The 26,487-nt window shown below is 39.8% G+C and overlaps 1 protein-coding gene across 2 annotated transcripts in view; it reads left to right on the top strand.

Annotated features, from left to right (window-relative positions):
• Positions 1-22,402, top strand: part of GPC6 (glypican 6) — a 725,860-nt gene extending 703,458 nt beyond the window's left edge. For both annotated transcript variants that reach the window (XM_062624577.1, XM_062624578.1), the window contains 3 exons: positions 8,148-8,284; positions 17,142-17,317; positions 17,721-22,402. In XM_062624577.1, coding sequence (XP_062480561.1) covers positions 8,148-8,284; positions 17,142-17,317; positions 17,721-17,923 — 516 coding nt within the window. In that variant the 3' untranslated portion in view covers positions 17,924-22,402. The remainder of the gene's footprint in view (positions 1-8,147; positions 8,285-17,141; positions 17,318-17,720) is intronic.
• The last annotated feature ends 4,085 nt before the right edge of the window (positions 22,403-26,487 follow it).

Consider the following 26,487-nt stretch of genomic DNA (forward strand, 5'->3'; position numbering starts at 1 on the left):
CTGTTTTTTACATTGTATGGAAGATATCGCAAATATTTTATGACAGTGTACAGTAATTTCAAGATTTTAAGGTGTATCCTTTATCAAAACCCTCACTTGCATAGTCTGCCTTTATATATTTCTTTGCTTTCTGTATTTTCGGCCCCCTTAGCACAACCTTTTCTCTGTGGCTCTACCTACTCTGGATAAAAGGCTGGATAAAAGGCTGAGGGAGAGGAAGGTCAGAAGCCCAGAAGCTTCTGCCCAGGGTAGCCATCATCTTGTTGCTGAATCTTGAGTTATTTCAAGGAATTAAGAGTCCCTGAGAGCTTCTTTAGTTTGGAAGAGAGTGGAGCTATGTCAAGAAGTAACCACTAGAAGAAACGAAGTTAAATGAAAGGCTACTTCAAGTATGAAGTGCTATTATCCCTTCTTGCTCTGTTTTGGGAGGATATATCCCAACTCTTGCTGCCCTTAGAAATCATACGCTTCTCACAGCTGTTGGGAGGCTTGAACTACTCATCTGTTGCAACACATGCAGTTCCTGTAAACACTTGAGATTTAAGACAAGAAACAACTGCTTCACTACTGGCACCAGACGCACGTTTCCAAGACGAATGAAAGTCTATATAAGCTTGAAATACTCAATTAGTAATTGTTTACATTAGCTATTAAGATTTTTGTTTGGTGAGATGAAGGACTGTTCACAAAGAATCTGTGCTTAACAGCTAAGCCTTGCCACAGAAAAGCCTCTGGCACTTTATCTTCAAGATTCCAGCATATTTCTGTTTCTACTTTTATACTTATCTGCAATAAAAAGCTGATTCCTCCAAGTGCTTTGGATTTGCTTGAAGCAAATTTATAGACCAGCTTTTTAGCACTGCTCCCAGGTATTACAGGAAAGGGGAAAGCTGCTTCAATTTGCTGCAGAGGTCCATTTCAAGGCATTGAAGTTTCCAGTAGCTTCCACTTTCCAAAAGCAATGTTTTTATTTACTGGGGAGCCAAGTGCAGTGAAGTTGCATACCTACTTACATACCTACTTACAGAGGCTTAAGACTGTGCAAATCAAGCCAAGAGCAAAGGTGAGGGTAAATGGAGTAGAAGTTTAGCCCAGATTGCTCCACCATTTCACAAACCCCCTCCTTCCTCTTTCCCCAACCAAAATGAAGGCTGAATGTGGAAAGAGTTTTGTGTCAGGCTCTACCTGCCTGTAAGCAATAACGTCCGTGGTTTTATTAAAAAAAAAATATTCCATGTTTTTGTGATGATGTGAGGCAGTGTTAAGCTCTCTGCAGAGCTGTGGAGACTGCTGGAGGCAGGGTCTCCAGGTTTAGACACAGAAAGGTAGCAATGCCATAAGGCACCCGATCACTTTGCTTACATTATTTCTGAGCATGGGGCTGTCAGCTCTGAGCAGTGACAGTCTAGCCCCTTATACAGGCAATGGCACCTGTCCCTGGAGCCAGCTAGCATACTGTGTGGTACAAAGCATTTCCAGGCCACAGATGGCAGGGAGACTTCTGCAAGCATTCATGCAGACCTGTAAACTATTTTCCCAAAAAACATGCAATAGGCAAACTGTATCGCTTTAAAATGCCTGCTTCAGCTCAAAGCTGAATGAAACAAAATGCAACTAGGTCATCCACAACAGCATATGGGGTGATCACACATAACTTCAAGGAGACTTGCCCAGATCACCGCAGGCATCTCAAATGGCACTAGAAACTTAACTGAGTAAGTGCCAGGTTGCTGTCAACTATACTGTGAATGTAGATACATAGTGTAGTACTACGAGTATGGGAACTGAACTCACCCTAACTCTCCAAAGTTACTATCTGTTAGTCTGAGAATTCAGTAGGGCTACTAGTCATTCTTTAGAATCACAGAATCATTGAATTATAGAATCATAGAATAGTTTGGGTTGGAGGGGACCTCCAAAGACCATCTGATCCTAGCCCCTGCAATGAGCAGGGACATCTTCAACTAGACCAGGTTGCCCAGAACCACATCCAGGCTGGCCTTGAATGTCTCCAGGGATGGTGCATCTACCACCTCTCTGGGCAACCTCTGCCAATGTTTTACCACACTCACTGTAAAACATTTTTTCCTCATGTCTAGCATAAATCTCCTCTTTTTTAATGGGAGCTTTAACTTTTTCTTGTCAAAAACATGGATAGCACTTAGAGACAGTGACAGCAAAAAAATGATTTCATTTCACTTTAAAATACTCCAGTGAGAAAAGTCTTGCTTTGGACAGTCTCCTAGCTCATTTGTTTTATTTTGCAAATCACTCAAGTACCCATTTGTGCTTTAGAACTGGGATTCAGCATTAGTTCTTGATTAGAAGTCTGTCATCTGCCTTTCTGTTCAGAAATGTGAATCACGAGCTGGCAGTTATCGGTAGAGCTCCGGACCATTTAAAGTCACAAAGTCAAATTAAAAATAAATAAATAAAAAAGGGGGAAAACCAAGAAGCATTTGTGGTGCAAGAAGGTCCAGGTGAAATTCTCAGAACTTCTCGGATCTGAGAAAGTGTCAATAACCTTAAAATTTCACAGCCCCCTTTTTAGAACCACAGCCTTAACGTTTCGTAGGGAAAATAAAGCTTTGGTTAACCTTGGCACTGGCAGACCTCATTAAAATAACAGCCTGTCACTTTCGAGTTTAAAATAACAGGGTTGTCAGTTTTATATTCAGCAGAACAATCTACGGTCTCATTCTCTGGGAAACCCTGTAGATGTGCACTGGGGAGAGGCTGGCAGCAGCACAAAGGCTGAGCAACACTGCCATCTTGAGGCCCCCCCCCCCCCCCAGATCCAGGCTGCTTCCCTGCACCTGGGGTGATGCGATGCTCAAATCCTGCCGAATCTGTGCTCATACGCACTTCATTTTTTAAAAGGCTGAAAAATAATCCGTGGTCGAGCATGTAGTGCTTCATCAGCTGCTTGGCATTTACATTTATTTTGTGAGAGAGTGGGGAAATGTGTAATGTATGAAGACATAATCTCCATATAGAGCAAATAAAGTTCTGCTTTTAATCACTCTGAATAGAAGCCGGTAGCCCTCGCTGAGGTAGCTAATGTGCATCAAAATTTTGGGCATCTGTTCTAAACAAAAATATCTAAACAAAAAGCATATTAAACTCCCTGTATCTAATCAGTGGAGAAATGAAGGTGCCTTTTAAAAAAGCTCGAAGAGAGAGGTCCTCCTTATCTACATTCAAATACCTGGGTGATACAGAGGAAGCCCAGTTCAGCTGTTTATACATAAGTGCCTAGTCCCTCTGAGACATCTGTATAAAGATGGCAGATGTAAAACAGGACATACAGGAGATGCATCTTTCTCAAGGGGCAGCCACTAGAACTTAGAGGTCCAAGTAATTTATTAAGCTCAGTTTATAAGGAAAACTGTTTGGCAATTAAAACGCCCAACTGTCCTATACTAACCTGCTTGGGACATATGATTCTTGCCCTATGACACCCATGTGGAGCAGAGGCATAAACATAATGACCAGTTAGAAACAGTATATAAAATATGCTTGCTGACTTAGTCCTTTTAAACAAATTGTTGGCCATTAGCCTTAGAATGCTTTTGGATTAAATCCCTAATGGACATAAATACTGATGTATGAAAGTCCAGCACAATTTTCTGCTAGTACAGCATAACAAAAATCTCCCTCCCTAGCCATGCCCCAGCATGCTCTTCATGATCCCACTGGTAGCTCAAGTGATGAAGCACCGTATCCTTAGATGTGCTATCCAGATGCCCATCTATACAAGGTCTACATCATTTTAATAAAGACTGCAAGGGTGTTGGGTATGTGGCTGGGTATGTTAGACATGTCTAGAGGAAAGCAAGCAGCAGGCAGTAGAAAACTGCCTGTTTTTTCACCTGGAAATAATGTAGCATGAAGAAGTAGCATTAGTTAAATGTTGCCTTGTGACTTAAAGGGCAAAAGAATACATGACACTGAAGTTTAGTTTCCAGTGGAAACACACTTCTTCAGCAGCAGGATAATGTGTGCTCAGAAACAATGGGGGCAAAAAAAAGCAAATTTTAAAGGTGGGGGCCCTAAAAAAATTCGGCTGCCAGCTTCACAAGCAAGTGTCTTTCTGGGATCTTCCATGCCTTATAAAATGAAGTCATCTCACTTTTAGTTTTGAGTGGTATTTTCAATGCTTTTTTAAACTATCCTGGTGAGTCTTTCCATTTATCCAGATGTCCTGAATATAAAACAAGTAATGCTAAGGTCTGATTCCTGCTAAAATGATGGGCTTGCTTTTTAGCTTGCTTCATTACTTTGGAATGCAAGGTGAGTAAATAACACAGAAATGTTGGTCAGCTTTATTTACCTGCTTAAAACCGTTCCCATGCTGTTAGGACTAGAACTGAGTTCATGGGTGCTGTGCCAAGTTCTGCTGAGGAATTGCATGACATACATGACTGACTTGGCCTCATTAGAAGTCAGTGTCCGGAATAAGAAATTAACTGAATTTCTCTATGTATGACACGTAACTATACAATTTCCGTAACTCTGGCTATGAATTTCTCTTTGGAAATGATGCAAATATTTAACTTTTCTCACCTACACAATAATAGCTTTCCTCTGTTAGCAATTCTAGATGAAGGCCAGGGTATTCTAATATCCATTTCTATATATTCCCCCCATTAAATTAAAAATTTAACTCTGCATGGCTCTTGCTATATCCTTCTTCTCATTAGAAAGTATTGCAATGCAAAACAAATTTAGTACTTTCAAAGTAGCTGAAAAAAGAGTTCAGTATAATATCAGGGCTATTTCAGGAAGATAACTAAGGAAAGTCAGGCTAAGTACAGGCCGAGAAATCCAGCTGTCTTAATCCAAATAAATCTCTGATAGAGAAAGTGGAAAGAAAATATGTAAAATGTCAAAATTGCGTATGTGTCATGTTTGAATGCTTCCACAGAAGTCTAACTGAGCTTGAAAGTTAATCTTTAATTCAAAGAATATGAAATACCAAGGAATCATTTACAAGGCCACAGGTCACTAGGGGAATACAGTAGCCTGACATCATAAATCACAAGCAAGCAATGTTAACAGAATCCTTTAGTGGCTTTTATCTCATTTTCGAGGGACTGTACATCTGTTACATATTTTTTAAGTGCTGGTGGTGAGCAAAGTGATACGTAAAGGAACATGTATAACCATGGGGACTAATAAGAGACTTTCTGTGGTCATGCTTGAGGACATCCCAAACTGAAGCCACCAAAACCCACAGGGAAAAGTTTTACATGTGATGGCAGGCATTACATTGCCTAATTCTATTCTGCATCTAAAGTTGCATTAGAAGTACTCCAAAGTCATTGCCTGCCCATACATTTATCATGCAGAAGTGAACGTGGCCATCAGGCTACATCCTGAAAGAGAAGGTGAAGCAATCAGTGCACGTAATTCCTCTTTCAAGGCCATCAGAAACCACACTGCACTTCCAGAACACCAGTTTCAAGGTGAAGTTCAAGGAACTGTGTAGGTAGATGTGTAAACTCCACTACCAAAAGCTGAGAGGGTTAACAGAGATCCAGTCACACACTGGGAAAGAGCAAGACTTCACAGGATGAGTCCACAAGTTGTTTAAAGCTCAGTGGGGAAATAATGGAGTGGGGAGATGGGAATAGCTGTGAAGGGAAACATTTGAGGGAAAAAAAGTGTTAGAATGCACCAGAATTGGCAGGATATATAGAGGGCTGCAAATGGTAACCTTTCCCTAAACTGCATTCACTTTTGCTATTGCTGCATTTTGTGACTCATGTAAATGTCTCCCTTTCCCCCAGGCTCTAAAATGGAAATGACACCTCAGGGGGATGTCTGTGGAATTTAATTAGCTGTCTTTTACCAACAATCCTGGATAAAGTAAGACCTTTACCAGGTGTACTTCTGTAATACAACAACAAACAAAAAAACCCATAGTTATTGTTAGGAAATTTAATGAATTGTTGTCTGTATGCAGTACACATGCAGAGTATGTAAACATCATTTAATAACTTCAGAAGTGACGGGGGAATGGGAGACTTCATTCTGATTTTCAGGGAGTACCTGGAGACCATGTGCAGCATGTGAGCTGTGAGAACCTCCATTCTTTTGCTGACCTCTATGAAAATACAAGGTTTGTACTTCATATTGCAGCCCTTACAAGGGCCAGGGGGAAAATCATTTTCCAACGTATGTTAACTCACTGTGGTTCAAAACAGAAGTCTGCAGGTCCTAAAGCACCAATTCTTGATTTGATTATGGTAGAAATCTGAATATAACTCTGAACATCTGAGTTTTGAATAGCTTAAATTAACTGCCAGCTAACAGCAAAGTTACTGCTCTGAAAACTAATGGCTCAACGCTGATCAGTCAGATTGCTTGTGTAGTTAGCCAGGCAAAAGTAATAAGTGAGAAGATCTGTCCCTTTGACTCTTGTGTTCCCCAAACTTATATGAATAGACCTTCCTCCCTGTAAACTCTCCTTCCTACATCTTACACACAATTTCTGATTTTCTGGTATAACAGGAGTTTACATACCCCTTCATGAACACCACACAGATTAACTTTGTTTCTTGTGCTGGTTGGTTGTACCAGTAGGGACCTAGGGGTTTTTACCCTCAGCATGGGCAGAAGGAGAAGAAGAGGGCTTGCTGTCTGCCCAAAGTCCCTAGTCCTGTGGACCAAAGACATCAGAAAGAGCAGGCATCCTGAGACCATCCCCACTTGTGCTGAAGGCTTGTCCATGGAATTGTCAACTGGAATTTAATTTTTGCCTTGACAGGGCTCCCCTACTGAGACTTTAAAGGCTTGCAAATGCTGCTAGTATCTCATATGAAAACAAAGCAACAAAGGCTTGGCAAGGGGCACAGAGATTTATAAGGTGTCGGTCATGACAAGAAACACTGTGAACAGCCCATGCAGCCAAATACTGTCCTACTTATTTCTTACAAATGAAAACGCAGACAGTGCTTCTGAAATAATATCTCTGGCTGTTTCTATCTCCTAGGTTATAAAGTGACTGTTCCACAGAGTTTAAACATGGCAAAGCAGCGTGGGCCATTTGCTCAGAGAGCTATCATGTCTTCAGAACAAAAGATAAAAGAGATAAACAGCCAAGTACAATATTATGCCTCAACAACCTAAAAGCCAGTCTCAGAACTGAATGGAAGAATGGAAAGCTTTTATTTCTGTTTTTTTTTTTTAAGAATAAAGTTCAGCGATTTCCTTTAAAAGCTATTCAACAAGCTCCCCTAAATCCTATTACAACTTAATGTGAAATGCATCTGTTTCCATAAGAACAACAGTGGCACTATTCATCCTTTGTAGTCTGTCCTTTCTTGTGTTTTCTATCTATTCTTGTAGGGTTTTGCACTCTGGTATACCAAATGCAAAACAAGAACTGATAACATTTTAGCCAGAGCATTTATTTAGTAAGTTGATGCTCGAAAATCAGTTTGTTCCTGCTTGCTGCCTGAATCATGACAAATTAAATTATTGTTCAAGGAATTTATGATATAAAGAAACTGCTTTGATACTGTCCCAATGTTTCTTGAATGTGGATTCCGTATCCAGCTGCAGATATCTCTCTACTCCTAACCTCAAAGATGGATATAGTCTCTGCATGCATGTATATACACAAACTTCCTGCTGTTACTGAGATCCAAATGTACTGCAATGTATTCAGCCTGTGTCTTAAATCAGTTCAACATCAGCTCAGCACTGCACCATTTTTTTAGAACCTGTGCATGGAGCTCTAAATATAATATTTATCTAAGACATGACCAAGTTGGGGGGTGAAACATTTTATCTGATGTACACTGTTTAACTGAATTTACATTCAGCAGACTGCAAGGCATATGAGTTCTTAGAAAAATATATATTTAGAAAACCTTAGACAAATGGAGACTAGAAAGAGCAAGATGTAACACACTTCTATTAATATCTTGCCTGTGGAAAAAGGTGACCTTGATTATTTGTACTCTCTGAACCCAAATGCTGAGTGCCTTGCTTGTAAATACAGGAATCTAAGTTTTAGCACCTTCAGCCCTTTTAACTTCAACATCATCACCATTGTGGAATTAAACAGCCTACTATTGGACATGATAATTAACGTGGCTAATGTTTTTAATCTGTTTTCTCTCTCATCTCTTAATTAGGTAACAGATATTAAAGAAAAGCTAAAGCTCTCCAAAAAGTTCTGGTCAACATTACCCTACACAATCTGCAAGGATGAGCAAGTGACCGCCGGTCCATCAATTGAGGAGGACTGCTGGAACGGCCACACCAAGGCAAGGTGAGGTGGACGCCTCTCCACCACACTCAGTCCAATTCCCCATTTGGCCTGAAGCAACCATGAAACTGAGAGTATTTCACAAAAATCTCTGTAAGAGTGGAAAAGAAATGGGGAGAACAATTGTCCACTTGCAGCTTGTAGCTGAGATTACGTATTGTCAAAGTGCCATTAAAGCCAGGGTAAATGTGCGCAGCGTGAGTCAGGGTAAATGTGCACAGTGTGTCAGCGTGTGAACACAGAAAATGTGCATTGGTTCAGCTCCAGAAGGATAATTTATACTGAGGTTTCAAAGAGCTCTTTAGCTCCATTTGGCATCTCTGTGTTGGGACTGACAGCTTGTGAAGCAATTGCACTCTCGGGATATCATACTGGGATGAAACAGAAATTGGAATTTTGGCTCTATTTGTGATTGGCTGGCAAAGCTTAGAGCTACTTGCTGGGGAAAAAAAATAAGAAAAACCTGAAAAATACCCAGCAGAGAATAAATGCAATGCTTCTACTTTTGTAGAAGGTTTGACCTTATGTTACTTGATCAGAGATTCTGTGGTCATCCACACTTGTTTGTGATGAGTTTTCTGTGAAGTTTCTTTGGCTCTGGCTGTGGCAGTGCTGGAGCTGGCAGGTGAGCAGGTGTCTCCAAAGGTCCCAGTGTGGATTCATCAACTGACAAAGGAAAGGATCTGATTATCCCTTCTGGGAGGGGAAGGAGCTGATTCAAGGACCATTCCGGGGCAGTCAGGCTTCAGGTCTGCAGTGGTAGCCTGGTTTTGGAGATACAAGAGGAGTGGAGACGTTTGAGTGTCTGGTGAGCACTGAATTGGGAGAGCAGTGATATTTCTTGGCACTCGGGGACTGGAAGCTTTATTTTCCTTTTACCTGATGATAGATATGAATCCAGAACAAAAAATCCTTCAAAACCAAGGGGAAAACAAAAAAAAGTAAAAAATAAAAAAAAAGGTAGGGGAGGGGGGTAGAGTGAGACAAGCACATTTATAAAAACTCAATAAAAATACAGCAACAATTTGCATGGATGGGTGGATGGACAGATATATAGATAGACTGCACCCACCCCACAATCTAATCATTTTTATAAGGAGCACACTTTACAGGGGGAGGTTTTGCACTGAATGCACACCCTTTTTCCTAGCCTTACTACATAATGCTCAAAAGAATTCATTTTACAGATGAGAATAGAGGGATGTTTGGGATGCTGCTAGCCCATTTAAACCCACTTTCACATGCACATGAACAAATCTGTCCAAAGGCACGAGTCACTGCTCGGTTCACAAGTCTCAGATCCAGGGAAAGCCCCTGGGGACTCTGAGAAAGACAGCTAGGAGGAGCGTCTGGCTGTTACAGGACTCATCACAAAGGAACAATGTGAAGATAGAAATAAAAACCTGTTTTTATCTTCCTCTATTACACCTCTTTTTGTTGGCGGGCTTTGTAAGATATGACCCCAGGCCAGTGTGCTGCAGCAGTTAAACAAAATTTCCAGGCTTCCTAGCTGGATGCCATGAGTCACATCAGGATGCACGCATTAATAAGAGATATATGCTTTCTACAAAAGAGCAGTCTAACCTGCAAATACCCCTGTTGGTTTCTATGACCAGCGCTAATGTCTGTACCACGTCTGGCTGATACTTTTCAGCTCTCTTCTTCCCCAGCACTGAAGAGTCTGGCACAACTTTCACATTTGTTAGGAGTTATGGAGTTGCATGTAGTTTTTCATGCTCCTTTTGCAGTATTTATCTTATGAGAAGCCTGGTTATTTTCATGATGTCTTCTCAGATTAATGTTCTGGAGCCACTAAGAAAATGTATCCTCTGCTGATAATCTCCTTGATTAACATAGACATTTCACTGGATGTGGAAACACAGCTTCAAAGCATCACTTGAAAATGTGTTTTCAGCCAGCCCAGCCACTCCACCACTGTCCAGTTTCTATTTCACATGCATTCACAGAATCAATGTATAGTCATAGTCTTAATAACAGAATTCAATTAATTCTTCAAGTAGAGAGAACAGTAATAAATCAGAAGATACATAGAATACCATGCCATATATATGAACTAATACTGAAAATATTATTGAAAATATTATTGAAAGTAACTTGCTTTAGATGTAAAATCACCTCTTGGCTGGTGAACAAGGACATTCAGTGTAGCATAAAGAAAAAACATTAATATTCTTTTCATTATATTGATTAGTATCTGGTAACAAACACTAGTTCACAAGAGCAAGGGTGGCAAAAATCTGGCCAATATGCTATATCTAATCATGTCCACTGTGTCACCTCTCATAAGCATCCTTGTGCTATATGAGGAGCTGCATTTTGAATTTCAGGGAATATGACAAAAGCCCATCGTAGAAAATATGAAATTTAACCATCCCCTCTTTTCCTAGACATTAATACCACAAGTAAGAAGACAACATGGTGTTGGCTACTGTTGGGAAAGGAGATTGTTGCTGGATTTTGATCAGATCCTATGGTGGTATAAGGAATTAGAAACTGAGTTGCCACATAGGCATTATGCTTCATGTTTCATTTTACATATCACCTTTTGATGCTGCTTTTAACAGAGGAAAAGAGTTACAAACCTGAGGTCACAGAAAATGAAAGCTAGCCTTTCTCCCGAGAGAGTCATTACACCAAGGTCACTTGTGGTTATTACACTCCCCAGATACCACTTTGCTGCCATGATTAATTTACAGTGACAACAGGTTGCCAAATGAAGGTCACCAATTTGGAAATAATCATAGGGTAACAGAGCCATCCATTCTCTGGAAGGTGTTCTCGAAGGGTGCACTTGGCTCATTGCTGATCCTGTATGAAGACTGGTTTTAATCAGGTCACGTCAGGTAGAAGTGCTGTGGAAATGGGAGAACATTTATTAGCTGGATGAATCTGTTTTTTTTTAGTGAAAAAGCCACATAAAAAAGTAACAGCTGCTTAAGACAAAATGTCTTTTAGAGAAACACCCAACAGAACTTGCCATCATATCTGTATTCACAAAAGCACATAATTTTATGTTTAAAGAATTAATGTCTTCTGCCAGATGTACAAAGATTTTTTACAGATATTTAGAATCTAAAAGCCATCATTAATATCAGACCTTAAAAGTTTAGCTCCTTCCCTATACATGGATAGACTCTTAACAACAGCTGATAACCTCTTCACTAATAGACATTCACCAGGAATTAAGGAATTTTCCCAAGAATGATGGAAATCAGGCTTTAGGACTTGAACCAGATACAAGGTATTAGCCCTTGAATGAGTGACTATTACTAAAGTGAGAACAGTAACCAAATCTGCAACCACTCTGCTCAGGAGAAGAACCTCAAATTGTTCCAGCTAACTCAGCCTACTCTTTTCAATCAATCTGAGAGACTGTGTTCATGCACTATTAACCTGGTGCTCATGCTCACCGGGACTATAGATTCATTAACATGTCTTATCTCTGGAAGTCTGTAATCTACGGAAGAGATGAGACCTGCATTCTATTCCATGAGGAACCTATTACTCCTTCAAGTACAAAGGAGAAGAAATGGAATTATATATGAGACAGACAGAAATTATAAACAAATTAAAAAAATAGAGAAAGGTGAGGAATACAAGGAAAATTTAACACTGAAATTTTCAAAGTCTAGCTCAAAACTACAAGGTATTTCACCAAAATGAGCACAGAATAGTCTCAGGTGGCCTGAAATTTTCTTTTTCACTCTCACGTATAGGGGAGTGCCTACTTCCCTGGCAGAGAACCTTTAAATCCTGGTGAGGTTCAGGTGGGAAGAAAGACCCAACAGATCAGTGGCTGCTTTGGAAAAGTTGCTTGTTACTGGCCAACAAGGCTTGCAGTGAGAATCAGTTGGATGTCGTTTACGAGGAAGTAGGCAAAGATAACCATTTAGCACCACTAGTAAAAGTGTGGATAAACCACTTCTTGGTAAGTGTAAGAACTGTCAGTTCTTAATTGATGGCTCTAGCTTATTTTTACATCTTCTTCCTTCCAGCAAACTGGCAGATGAACCATTTTCTCCCTTGTGTCTCCTCAAGCTTTTCTCCAAGATGGAGGAAAAAAAAAAAACCCTGAAAATATCCTATGGGAACTACCTCCTGAGCAAACAAAAGTGGGTCGGGTGGTCTAGTCAGCCAAACAAGCCAATTTTCCACTGCACTTATCTTTCTGGACCAGATGTGGCTGCCTACCCCCCTCCCAGCCCGAGTAAGCCTATGCTGTATACTGAACTCTATTGCCTACAATTCTGTGCACCTGGAAAAACTCCAGTGCTGCCTAAGTGCAATGCTGCAGTTGAACTGCAAGCAGTTGCTGTGGCAAAACAGTATGAAGAATGCTGCCCTTTGAGGCAGATGTCTTTTAAAAACAAAAGATTTCTTCTCTGGTTTTGGGTTGGGTTTTTTTGCAGGGGAGAGGGTTATCTACAGGCTTTATGTAAGTGACCTGATTCATCAGTCATTTTTAGACTTGAAAAGGAAGCACACACCCTGCAACATTAGCTGGATATTACAAAAGAAAAAGGTTTTAAATAGGCTTTGTGGTACTTGGCTATGATGTGCCAAAAGAACTTCTTTGTTGTGTCTGCTGAGACAAGCAAGAACTATGGAAAGGCAAAGAGAAACAGAAAGCATTAATATTTTAGAAAACAATGTGAATTACACTAAAATCTGACAACTGAGCAAGGAGCAAGCAGCAGAAAACACTATTGTTCAGCTTCTCTATACTCAGAGGGCTAAGAAAGAAAGCTAGGGTTTTTTTGATTTTTTGCTAGGATAATGCAAATAGCAGACACTGATTCAGGCTGGCACTTCGTTTATAATGGGCATACAGTTCTTGTAATGGCCAGGCCTACAAAGAGATCGTTAACAAGAGCAGAAGCAGCAGGAAAGCTTAAAATTCACAGGGGTGTCTCCTCTTACAGAACTGCAGCAAAAGCAGATGTGTCCAACAACTTTTCCCAGCCAGCAACAAATCTTCTGTCAAAAGCTGGTCCCAAGACATGGCTTCCAATCAGTGTGACTTAACCCTACCCCACACACATCAAATGCTTTTGTCAAAACATGCGCTGGCTGGGTCTCAGAGGCTGTCGCTCACAGAACACCTTGGGCTGCATGTTCCCATATCTTTACCAGTCCTTTAAAGAAAGGAAAACAATTCAAAATACTTACATACAATATTGGCTTTTCTGCCTTTTTTCCCCACTGAAGGAGCAGGTGAACTAGTTCAGTGGTGAGGACAGAATCCAGCTTCACATTCAGATATGTAAATTCATGCACTTAAATACTGGTGAGACAAGGAGTCATTTGTGTTGCTCAAGTAAGAATAGTGTCATTTCAGACTCTCCAGCATGTCCGAGGTGAATATGACACAGGACACTACCTCCCATCTGGACCAGAGGCTAGGCTAGAACTGCTTGAGTATTTTAATAATCGCTAGTGTCAGTGTGCCTGAAGAAAGCCCAAATATCCTGCCAGTGTCGTCAAGGAGGCAGTTTTCCACTGCCTAAACACATTTATCTACTGCTATGTGAGATGGTCTAAATAGTCAAGACACCTTCATGGAACTGAAAAATAAGACACTGGACCTATGGGATGTTTAAACCCTACTGGAGCGGCAGCAGGACACCAAGCAGCATACACCCTGGTAGCTAAAGTGGCACTCAAGACCCCATTCAGCTGCCTAAAGATACCTAATACAATTTTAGATGCCCCAAATGTCCAAGACCGTCCCTTCAAGCCTAGAGATATGATGCAGAAAGCTGCACCTTTCAGGGCTAGTAATGAGAAGAGGTGGAATAACTGAAAGCATTCAAATGGCACCAGATGTCTATGTTTGTGCAACTAAATCCCAGCAGGTGAAATCTAATGAGGAGTCATCTGGCCAAAGGCATGTGGGACTCCCACAGCTGTCCCCACTCCACTGACAAATGAACTCCTGACTAGGTTTGGCTAGATCTTGTGTTCACTCGATCTGACGAGAGTGGGACTCTGCTCATATGCAGACACATTTAGACATACAGGTTTTGGTACCTGCATAAACCTAAAGAAGAATCTTCAGCCTCTCAAATACTTTTGCTTTTATACTCTAAGTGCCAAGAGGCTCATTCACCTGGGAATTTAAGTATCCACCTAACCTTTAGGCAATCATAAGGTAATGGATTTCTTTTGACTCACATCCAGTATGGTTCCCTTGAACACCTATGTGAGAATCACTGGACCATTCTCCTTCCATGCCAGGAATGCTTTGGGGATCACCAGATCCTGAGGCCGATACTGCAGGGGGTGTGACAGTCTGAATGGATCACTTCCTACAACTGATGGGGTAGTCCCATTAAAGTTAGATGGTCTTCAGAAGGACACTGTGATCCACACTGAGGGCAGTGCAGAATATGACCCTCAGTAAAAAGCACACACTACAGCACTCTCTAATTGTTTTAAATCTCCAAACTAACTCATATTGTCTCCATATAAAAAGCTCACTAAGAAGTCAGTACATTATTTTTTTATTATTGATGATAAGACAGGATGGAATCAAACATAAATCAGTCAAAGAAAGTCTCTGAACTTCTGTTCAGAGCTAGCCATAGTTTTTCATGTATGGATTGCAGTAAAGAGCAGCTAACCCTTCATAAACAAGGAAAGCAATCCACATGAACACTCAGTGATTTCTAATCACTTCTGGCTGCTAACAGCTATGGCTACTGTCATACACAAGATACTGGGCAAGATGGACATCCTCTCTGAGCCAGTAGGGCAATTCTTACATTTTTACCTTTTTTAATCAACTCCACCTTGATACCATTGATTTATTTCTAGGCTGAGTAATTTATCTGCAGCAGCCATTTCATTTGTAGAGACGTGTGACAAATGCAGGTACTGTTCCTTTGCAGCCCAGAGCTTCCCTGCATGTCAAGGTCTCCATCCTGCTGCCTCCAGGCAGCTCTGCAGAATTATTTCCAATTTCTATCTTTGGTGATTCATAACACTCTGGTCTGCAATCCCCAGTACTAGGGGAGGTGGATCTGTATTCTCACCATAGTTAAACCTGTACCACAAGAGTCTGGATGAGATGCCTACAGCATTGTTAGTTCTCGCTATGGTACTAATGAAACAATGGGACATGCAGTTTGAGGCTGGCTATTTTTGGCAGTCATGTTTTGTTCTTATATGTTCACACTCCCCCAGGATTATTTTCATGTAAGCTTTCAAAGGCCACTGATGACAAATGAGTCTCATCTTGCAAAGCCAGGACCTATTACAGCAAGACTAAAGCCTTCCCTGGTGCAGCAAAGCCATCACTTTTTGAACCTCCAGAAACAATACAAAACTTATTTTCCCTTAACCATGACTTCAGCAGAGAAAGTCCTTTACTCTCCCTTACTATCATGGCTATTTTCAAGGGATATATTTATTTTCCAGGCCAATATGAGAATAACACTAGCACTAATGCCAAATTTGAATACTGACAGAATTGGGCTGGCACAAGTGAGAGTGAAGTGAAATATTCTTAAACTATATTTGGTACCACGCATCGTGATAGTTTTCTGTTAGTAGGCTAAACTGTGCTTGTCATTACTGCCTGAGCACATACCCACACAAGGAGTTCCACAAACATCAGTGGGATAGCCTGGTATGCAGACTAATTACAAAATAGATCATATCCTGATAAAGAACATGAAGGAATGGTAGATCTGCCCCAAATCCTTTGCAGTCTAAATATAGGACAAAGATAGTAGGTATTTAAAGACGGATGAGAGACAGCACAGAAGCATTGATACTGTCTTTTCCCAGGACACCGTGCCAGCTCAGAGAAATAATGTCAGCCCTTTATCAGCCTAGCAGCTGTAAAATGCCCAGATAGATTTTAACAGCGATTCAAAGCAGGAAAAAAGGTAGCTTTGCAGATGCTTAAAAGAAGAGTTTCCTGAGGACAAAGAGCAGCAGGAGACAAATTGTGTGTATTTAACAAAAGATGATAAAGACTTTTATCACAGGATGATTGGAGGCATGGGCTGATTTTTGCAGGGGAGAGATACCTGCAAATGCACACTTGATGCCTGTGAACAGCCTAAGACTGCATTTGCCAAGGTCAGAGAAGGGAATGATGCAGTAATCAAGAAATGATAAGCTAAAAGCCTGAATAAAAAATTCAAATGTGTAGATAGATAGGAAATGCCATACCTTTAATATGTTATGTACAAAGCACATGCAAGATGCAAGTACAACCTATTGGCAAGGAATAAGGACCAAATCAAAGAGTATACTGGAGTTTGGTAAATTCACAATGCAGACTGGAGACGTTGTTCACAATGGTCAAAAAAGGGAGACCTGAACGAGAAAAATAATTGCTTTCTTTAAACAAGGAGAGTCATAATGCCTCAAGATAACCTTCTAAACTATCTCAGAACAACAAATATGCTAAATATAACAAAGGAGTTGATATTTTTTTAAGCAGAAAGAAATAAAAACAGAAGAATGCATTGTTAGATGCTTAATTTAGTGTGCAGCCGTTCATGTCGGTAGAGGAAATGAACATGCAGTGACTGACTCCTGCCTGCTGAACTTCTTCTGTTGTTCACAGAGCCAGTACCTTTGCTGTGGACTATGTGCAGGGTTAGGAGGTTAGAGAGCTTAAATTCTTTCTGCTCTCAATGCAGCTGAGGTACTAAAAAGATCCTTTAGAGTCTGTGAAATTAAAAAACGTGTTTTGAAGTGGTTTCACTGGATCTGTTTAAGAGCTATATAATCATTATCAAAGTGCTCAGCACAGTATTTACTGTGCAGTGCTGTATTTCTGAAACTTAATGCATTTTCAACTGTCATTCATCCTGCTATATAGATACTTGCCTGAGATTATGAATGATGGCTTGACCAACCAGATCAACAATCCAGAAGTAGATGTGGACATCACAAGGCCAGACACCTTCATTCGACAACAAATCATGGCCTTACGTGTCATGACTAACAAACTGAAGAACGCGTATAATGGAAATGATGTCAACTTCCAGGATACAAGTAAGAAACCATTAACTGTTATTAAATAAGCATATTTTTGGAACACATTTATACATTGGTTCTGTTGCAATGGCTTTCTTTGGTCTTTGTGCTCTGCGCTGTTGAGAACATTAAAAAAATTATTATTCTGTCCCATGAAATTACAATTATATATTTGTTTCTTTTGCTTGTCTTGCTTAGCTGCATGTCAAATGCAGTCCACTCCTTTTTCAGAAGAGCTCTTAAGTACCTAATTGAATCATGGTGGCTTTCATTTGGATGCTTTACTGAATGAAAGTTAGCATCACCAAAACTTTCCCATTTCCAAGGTGTTCATCCCTACAGGGTGGAACGGGAACAGAGAAAAGGAATGAACCCTGTTACCCATGGCCCTCATGTTGTTTCCCTTGTTCCTTTGTGCCAGGTGATGAAACGAGCGGCTCAGGCAGCGGAAGCGGCTGTACAGATGACATATGTCCCACCGAGTTTGATTTCATCACCACTGAAGCACCACCAGTTGACTCCGACAGACGGGAGGTGGAGGCTTCAGCCACACAGCCTGGGTGGTCACTGCAGACATTGCTTGTCATCTTCATCAGTCTCGTACTACAGAGACAGTGGAGATAATCCTGGATCTGGCCACAGAAACTGTGTTTTAGCTACAGAAACAGCCAACTTTATTCTTTTCTTATACTCTTGGACAATGGACCATGCCACAAACACTTGCAGTTTTCTACAAGAAGAGAGCAGTACCGCAACCTGCTTCCCTTTTTTGTTTTCCCAAAGAGTACCAGGTGCCAGACTGAACTTCTTCCTGCTTTTTTCAGATATCTCTGAAGACTCTATCCACTCTTGAGAGAATTATTTCTCAACTCTTTATTACAGACTTACTGAGCTTCATTTCCTTTTATGCTGCAAAAGTAAAAAAGGATCTTACAGTGTGTGTTTTTCCCTAATGAGAAAAAAGAGGGGGGAAGAAACCAAGAAAACAGTTTTCATTCTGAATCAGGCCTGACTCAAGGCTGCTGCATTTCAACAGCATATCAACAAAACAAAAAAGAAGCAACCGTTCTTCACTGACAGACAGGTTTCCTTTAAGAACTTCTGTAGGATGATTCAGGTCATCAGAACGATCATTGCTCTAAGAAAAAAGTCTGGATTTTTTTTCCAACACAAAAGTATGTCTCAGCGGTGAATGTCTTGCACTCCATCTGCCAACCACATCAGATTGGTATGAAGGTAGAGAAGCTGAAAAATAAGTTTATCTTTTAGTATGATAGTAACTCCACTAGCTTCAGAATATCATGTTACAGTTGTTTAGGATTTAAATCTTAATGCCCAGTAAAAAATTGAGTAGTAGCATGATTTAAACTAGCTTCTTTTAGGATTTATCCATGTTATACAATTGGCACAGTTTTCCACTTAGCTCACCATCAGCCATGGTGGTAATGCTAAACAACGCTCCTGACAAACCTCCCCTCAAGGGTTTGGACAGAAAATAATCTCTTCTCTTTGTCACTGTTCTGACATTGATTAGGAATTTCTGCTACTATGTTCATTATCCTACCAAGACAGATATTCTCCAGTGGACTAACAGTGACGGGATCAATAGTGTGTTTCACACCTCAACTACATCTTTCATATCAGTTAATTTCAATGTCACAAGGATTTCTTCTACAAAATTTCAGAACAAATATATAGTACTGACATGGAGATTTCTTTCACTTTTTTAGTCTTAGTATGATCATCTATTTTTATATATATAAATATATATAAATCACAGATTTTAACTTCTTAATTACAAGCTCAGGGTTGACACCTCTTTGTAAGAAAAAAAATGTTTGGTCAACCAGCTCTTCTTTTTTTGTGCTGCTCTGAAAAGTAACCCTTTAATGACTGGTGAGCATGAAAAACAAAGAAGAGAATTTTTTACATATCCAGTTGTCCATTTATTAACAGGCTTGCAGGATGAGAGAGAAAAACTCTCTCATAATGTGTGTATATGGGGGGTACATGTGTGTTTGTGTGATAAGCCTAGAGAAGGACATGGTTGTTATTTGGGTGGCAGTTATACTCTCAGATTCTTCAAGGATACATTGCTTTAATAATCACTGCGTAAATAACTATGGTCCTGGACAGCATTTCCATAATTTGTGTCTGGTCATAAGACCCAGGATGGAAGCTGGACAACTGAGTGTCAAGAGTTAGATATCAAAACCTTCCATCAGCCACAAACAAAGGGCTTCTGGGAAAATCCTGCATGGTGTTGAAATGATTTGCTAGAAATTTATTTCCTGATTCTTATAGCGACTCTGGAAATGGCATAGACAAATTGTGGTAACACTATACAGCCAGCCAACCACATTACAATTTAACAGCAGAGCAGGTAGATCATATCCATTGCAATCTTGTTTTCTTCTCAGATTATAATTAGCTATCGATTTAGACATGAAATTAAAATAGAAAACACACAGCACATTAGGATAAAGTATATTGAAGCACTTTTGCCACAAAGTATTTCCAGACTGTCTAGATACTATGTCTAATAACAAAAAAACATAGATTTTGAGCCACTTGTATCCATTCCTTTTTTTCCCATTTGCTTGTTTACTTTAAAGTATAATGATCTATTCTTCTGGGCACAGCCTAGTGTGCAGGAGTTGCTGGCTGGGTGTTCAGTTCACACATCTTACAGAGGCCGTGGCAGTACTTCCTCCTTCTCTGATGGTTCCCTCTAGAGCAGATCTTGTGATTCAGCATTTAATGTCTTCAGGATGTTAAACAGCAGAGTTTAAAGCAATTCTCACAGCCTTTTTTTGTTGGCCCTGGTAGAGCAGGTACCAAGCAGAGGATATTTTAATTTCCTGAACTTGCACATGCAGCTTTCTTCAAGGAGAGTCCTTTCAAACTCTTCTCTGGTCCACCTCTTTCTATCCATACACACATCCTTTCTCCACTTCTCCTCCTCAGCAACCTTATTTCAGGTGAAGTTGAGTGTCATTTTGATTTATTACCTTGTGTGTGTATTCAGTGGCAACAAATACTATTTCCTTCTGATTATTCTGGGCCTGAAAGCTTAGCAACAGGTAACAAAGTCCAAGCCCTCTGAGGCAAGTCCTCTGTTGCACTTGCTCTACACTGCTGGTTAAGAAGCTCCTGGATGGACTCCTAGGGTCTCTGTTAGCTTCAGTCAACATTTAGGTGATCCAATGACAGTTTTCAGCTGGTGCAGCCAAACTGGTATCCACAGTGCTCTCAGCTGTTTGTGCACCTTCAGGGACTTGCAGGCAAGGAGTAAGAGGGATACCTAAAAACTAGGGGGTTTGATGAAGGCTGTTTTCCCTCAGGGAGCTTGCAGGAGGGGCCTTGCTTTGCTTGGACTGCATGTTACAAACTGCTGGTGAAACAATAAACAAGACCAATCTTTGCTGGAACGTGATTGTCTCGTGGGTGATCTGCCAGAAATTTATGTCTTCCATATTATTTCCCCTCTTAGTTTCCTAGTATGCATGGTGATATCTTGTCAGGAGAGAGAGATGCCTTTGCATGAGGTATTAGGCATACATTTCATTAATAGTCCCTAAAGGCTGAATACTGTCTTCATACATTGCATTTTTCTGAGATTAAGAGAGCTATTAAATCTACAGAGCAAATGAATTTGGGAATGAAGGAAAGAAAAGAAAAAGCATTCATGTTCATAAATGTGAGAATCTGCATGGTTTCCAATATTTCTATTTGCACATCCTTTGCATTCAGTAACTCTTCTTCTAAGGTAATTTTTTGGTGTTCCACAATTTAAATATTTCTCTTCTGTTAGCAGCTGGTAAAGGAATAAATGATAAAGAAGACAATTATCTGTTCAAGAAAGAGTACCTAAGTCCTAAGAAAAAATCTTTCGATTGTGTAAACCTTTTATGTGTGCAATCCGCTTCTTGACATTATATATTCTTTTTAAGTGGACACTATTAAAAAATAGATGCAATTAATAAAATAACCAGTGCTGTAGACCCCTGTGAGGTTTTCCATTTTAATATTAATTGAATTGTGTTTGCATCATCCCCAGATTTTTAGGGTTCAGTGAACTGCAAATTTTCCTTCTGATGACTCAGTACACACCACTGTAATTGCAGTGCAGACTGCCTGAACTCTGGCTAAACTTTGTCATTTCAAGAAAGATAATCAGAAAAAAAAATAAAAAAAAAGAAGAAGGTAGATATTCCTGCTAAAGAGGAAGAGCAGAGGAACATGTGTCTCAGGTTCTGGGTAAGGGCTGATCTATCACAGTTCCCTAAGAGGCATCGCAGAGCTCTGCCCATGGAAAACTCCTAAAATCTGAGCCTCAGACATACAAATCATCTCAGTTCTATGGGATTTTTAGGAAGAATGATTCCCACAGATGTGTGAACTAGTTTACTTCCATGCAAAATGTCTGTGAACTAGAGCTGTTCTTGGGAGGTGGACTGCATGTGCAGCGTCTCAGCAGGCAGCAGTTGCCTTCAGTTTACTAATCAACTCTGAATCATTATCAAATGTAACTATACTTATTAACCTAGAATTCTATTACTTTAACATGAAAAATAAAGTAGAGCACTGAAGCAAGTTGTGGTTTTTGTTTTTAATTTACTTCCAGAGATAATCCATTAAAACTGAATACAGAAAATTATAGAGTGATTCTGCTGGGAAAATCAGGTTTCTACAAATTGCATTATGGAAACAAATATCTGAACAGGCTTCAGGTGTTAAGAAGAAATCCACATTTCAAAGACCACAAAGCTATATTTACTATATTAACCCATAAATGTTCAGACTTGCTAGATGAGAAAGAATAAACAACAGCGAAATATTACATAAAACTGCAAAAACTGTAATTTCAAAGTGAAATTAAACAGGCAAAGGCTAAGTCTTACCTGTGGGGCTGAGATAATTTTGTCAAAATATAATAGATGCAGCAATGACTACTTCCAAGAAAATTAGGGCAGGTGATGCACTGAACGGGGTAATGTTTCCATTATAGCTACTCCCATGGACTGCAAGAATTGCATCAACTTGTGTAATTATGACCCTTTTTGATAAAACAATGATAAAGACCTGAGTATCATAGTAATAGGGCACATAGAAAGATAAACAACATGATAGTAACCATTTTCTCATATATTAAACAACATAGGAAATGTCATGGAGAAAGTAAAATTCTAGCATCAATCAAGAGAGATGATATCAAATTAATTCAATCAGAACATTTCCCAGCAGGCTATGCTATTCACATCTGCTGACCAATATAACCAATCGCCTGAAGGTAATTTGCCAACATAACATGAAGTGTTCACTTACAGTACTTACTACTTTTTTTATTAAACTGACTACATAGTTTACAATTCTGATTATGCATCCTTTATCCTGGCACCTCTGTGAGGCTTAAAACTTCAAGCACATGGCAGCATCCAGGGGTGTAGTTTTATTAAACTCAGAACAGCTGTGTTACCAAAGGAAGTTGTCTTTTTTCTTAAGAGGGAGTAGGGAAAGAGAGTATCCATTCATCATTAGCAAAAAAGAGGTACAGAATGGCAACCATTTATCTTAGATATATGGTGTACCATCTGTCGGTATCTCTGAAGACCTTTTAACAGCAAATTTCCAAGGAAGACAAATCTACTTCCTCTAAAACAGAAATCAGTATGATTTTCTTCCTTGAAAAAAACTCCGAAGGATACAGCTTTCTGTTTCAAGTGTTGGGGAAGTTGGAAAGAAATTGGCCTTCTTCAAAGTGAGAGGCTAGCCATTTAGAGAGTTCTGTGAAGCAAGGAGCCTTCTGGGCATTCAAGTTGTCCCTTGTCAACAGTGGAGTTCGTTCTTCCAGAATGGTTAGAGAGACAACTGAGGAACAAGTGAGGGAGCAGTGACTCCACAGTGAGACCCAGCAGATATATGATCATGAGGGATTAACAATAAAATCACACAAGGTATAGGTGGTGCTCCTCACAGGTGTCCAGCTCTTCCTTTCGACCTACTGTCAGTAAACTTTCTGTGTAATCCAATTATAACCATCCACTTGTGAACATAGCAAGGGCCCAAATATTGCTTCACAAGTGAGTGGTGTTTCTATAGTTTGCTGCAAGGTTTCTCTCTCTTAGTTTCCAGGTATGCTGGCTAATTCTGTATCTTTCAGTGTGTGAAGAACTTACTATCTAAAACAGATTTCCATGTGTCAGTAGATCCTTTTTCCTAAAATATACATTATTTAGGCACAAAAGTCCTTCACATCTCTCATAAAAATTTCTCAATTCCATTATGGACCTAGTAAGTTTTCTTCTTAAGCCTGAAGATATATCTCACGGGGCTTTGGAGAATGCCCAAACTTCAGTCATTCAGCCAAGGTTTCTTAGAAGTCTCCCATATTCCACTAAATACCCCAAGCACAAGGTTACAGGTGGGCTATGCTCTTTCTTCTCCCCTGTCTCATCACTACTCACCTCAAAGTATCATCCTGAGCCTGAAAAAACTTTCAAAATGAATGTTTAAAAGTCCTTTTTGGCAAATACATATTTCCTGATGATAAACATTTCTAACTAAAGCTTCCTGTCTCGCTCTCCTCCTGTGTGCCACACGTCCCATCCGTCTTGCAGTCATCAGTGCCCCTATGACCATTTTCTTGTCCAGGCTAAACTGCCTTTTCAGTCATTTTTAACTCACTGGATTTTCTGTCTTCCTTCCCCAGATCTCTCTGGCTTTGGTAGCTCTTAATGCTTCTGTTTTCAAACAGAGGATATAGCAATATAGCAAGAAAGAGATTAGTTCTACTTATTTTGTGGAGGGTTTTCAGGCTTTATCAGACCCCACTTTTAGCTTTTGTTTTCTATTCTAAACATGTTCTGCTGCGGGTTTCTGTTTTGTTATTACCTGCCATGCTGTTGAGCCAGCAAGGCCAATGGCAAAGAATTTATGGATTTTCTATGGCAAGATTAAGTGAACAGGTAACAACATCAGGAAACATTTTGTATCGGTTCTGGAATTGATTGTTTTGAGGTTTGGTGTTGGATTTTCTTTTTTCCTTTTATTTAATTTTAACATTCCAAGCTCCATTTGATTTACTTTCACATTGGCTATGTGTATATTAAGTTACAGGGATGCAACGTAACTACAGATTAACTCTTTCAATCTTTAGATATCACAGGCTAATTTGAAATAGTTGCTCAATCTTAATTTGCTTGTAAAAGCTACAAAAGGGTGGTAAGTCTTAAAAATCTGTCCAAAGAGAAATCAGAGTTGTTCAGGTTTCAGCTTTATGCAATTATTTGAGTATGAAGCTGCAGGAATATTTTGTAAACAATTTGTGAATATGTACATGTACTTGAGGGGGGAGAAAGGAGCATTTGCATCTCCAAAATATTCTGTAGCTTCTTTTCAAATTTTACATAATCTGGACACAAATTTGCAGATGAAGAATTTGCATTCAGATGTTCAGGGACATCAAACTATATCTGTCGATGGACATTTATATACCAACATGTCCCAAGTTACTTTGTTTTGTTCGTGAGCAATATGATTTAGTTTCCACTAGCAATTTTGTTACATTTATCAAATTCAAAGAAAGGTTGTTTTTTAAGTAGGTCAGATGTCTTCATTTGGGTATCAATTGATATTTATACATGTTTGTTAGAATTTTACCACTCCAGGCATATGAACATTGCTTGAAAACATGCAAATTGTTAGCTCTGGTTTTGACACTGCATTTCTAGATCAGTATTTAACATAGTTAAATGTGAATTGATGGGGGAATATTTGAATGCAAGTCAAGTTTAGAATAAAATCAGTTTTAGACAGAAATAGGATTGGGTTGAAAAAAATATCATTAAACATTAAACTTGCTTTGCTATTGATACAATTTTAGCATTTCATCCTGATCTGACAAAAAGAAAAACAACCTACAGATCCTGTTTATAGATCATACCTGAAACTAAATGGTACAGTTTTGGTTTTGGAAGAGTTCCAATCAAAATGAAAGCTAAAGAAAATCCCAAGATCTCCCATCTCCAAGCACTACTTACAAAGATAGAGTATGTAGCAGCATATGGCAGTGTGTGTATATATAGCAGCGTAGCAAGGCACAGTTTTGACTTCTAAGGAAATTCTTTATGGCTTCATAACTTCAGAGAACTTATGTACCATGGACATAAATAGAAAAATATTTACAATCATTTTGATACATTTGTGAAATAGGCTTCACAGAGCCCAATATTTTTTGTGTAAAATGCCTTAAATCATTTTCTGTAGGGCTGACCAATTGAATTTGTTTCTGTATATAGCCTTTTATAATAATTACTTCGGATGCAACACTAGACTTTTATTTCCAGTACAATCATATACAGCCTTATGATTGTTAACTACAGTAGACAAACCATAAAAGCTCTGCTTTCTTAGCTGTAAACGCACTTTCGGTCCACTTGTAGACTCACACCTTGGAAGTGAAAAGAGGCGAGAGTGCCAAAGAGCACTAAGACCATCCTGCTGGGCAATCCCTACGTTCTCTCAGGCTTGAAATCTTTTCCCACCAACTCCTTTTCCTCTCACTTCACCTGTCTTCATGAAAACCAGCTGTGTCTTAGGGCCTCATGTCATCCCACTTAGTACTGGGCACTTCAAGGAGCATGTTGCTCAGCAGGGTTGTCTTTTTAGATCTCTAGTTAACCAAAAGAGATGGGTACCTCCATAGCTGAGAAACAGCTTACCTCTCTTCCCTGTACAGGAACCCTGGGATGATGAGGCCCGTTATTAGGCACCTTGCTTAAGCGCCTGGAGGTAGACGCCACGGGTGAGACAGGGGATCCGTGCTTCACCCAGACTCTCTCCTGTCCTCCTTGTTAGCACAGAGATGCCTCTTCTTCATGCCAGTGCTTAAGTGAGGAGCCTGGAAAGGGGATCCCATCTGGGGAAGTTATAGTGTAAGGACTTTGTTTCTGGGCCAAACCACCCCTGATGTAACCAGACATAAAACCAACATGAATTCATTGTTCTGAATACTGCCCAATGCTGTTATGTTTATGTTCTTCCTTGTAAGACATTTGAACCTGTCAACCACCCTAGCTACAAATACGCAATGCAATTGCCTCCAATGCGCATATGCACAAGGGATGAATCTCAAACAGATCTCTCCCAAAGTCCTGGATGCCTTTCCAAGGCTGGTGAAAGCAATG

Source organism: Pezoporus occidentalis, unplaced genomic scaffold (assembly GCF_034315485.1).
Source record: "Pezoporus occidentalis ecotype Australia unplaced genomic scaffold, CSIRO_AGI_Poc_V1 ctg27, whole genome shotgun sequence".
Lineage (NCBI taxonomy): Eukaryota > Metazoa > Chordata > Aves > Psittaciformes > Psittacidae > Pezoporus > Pezoporus occidentalis.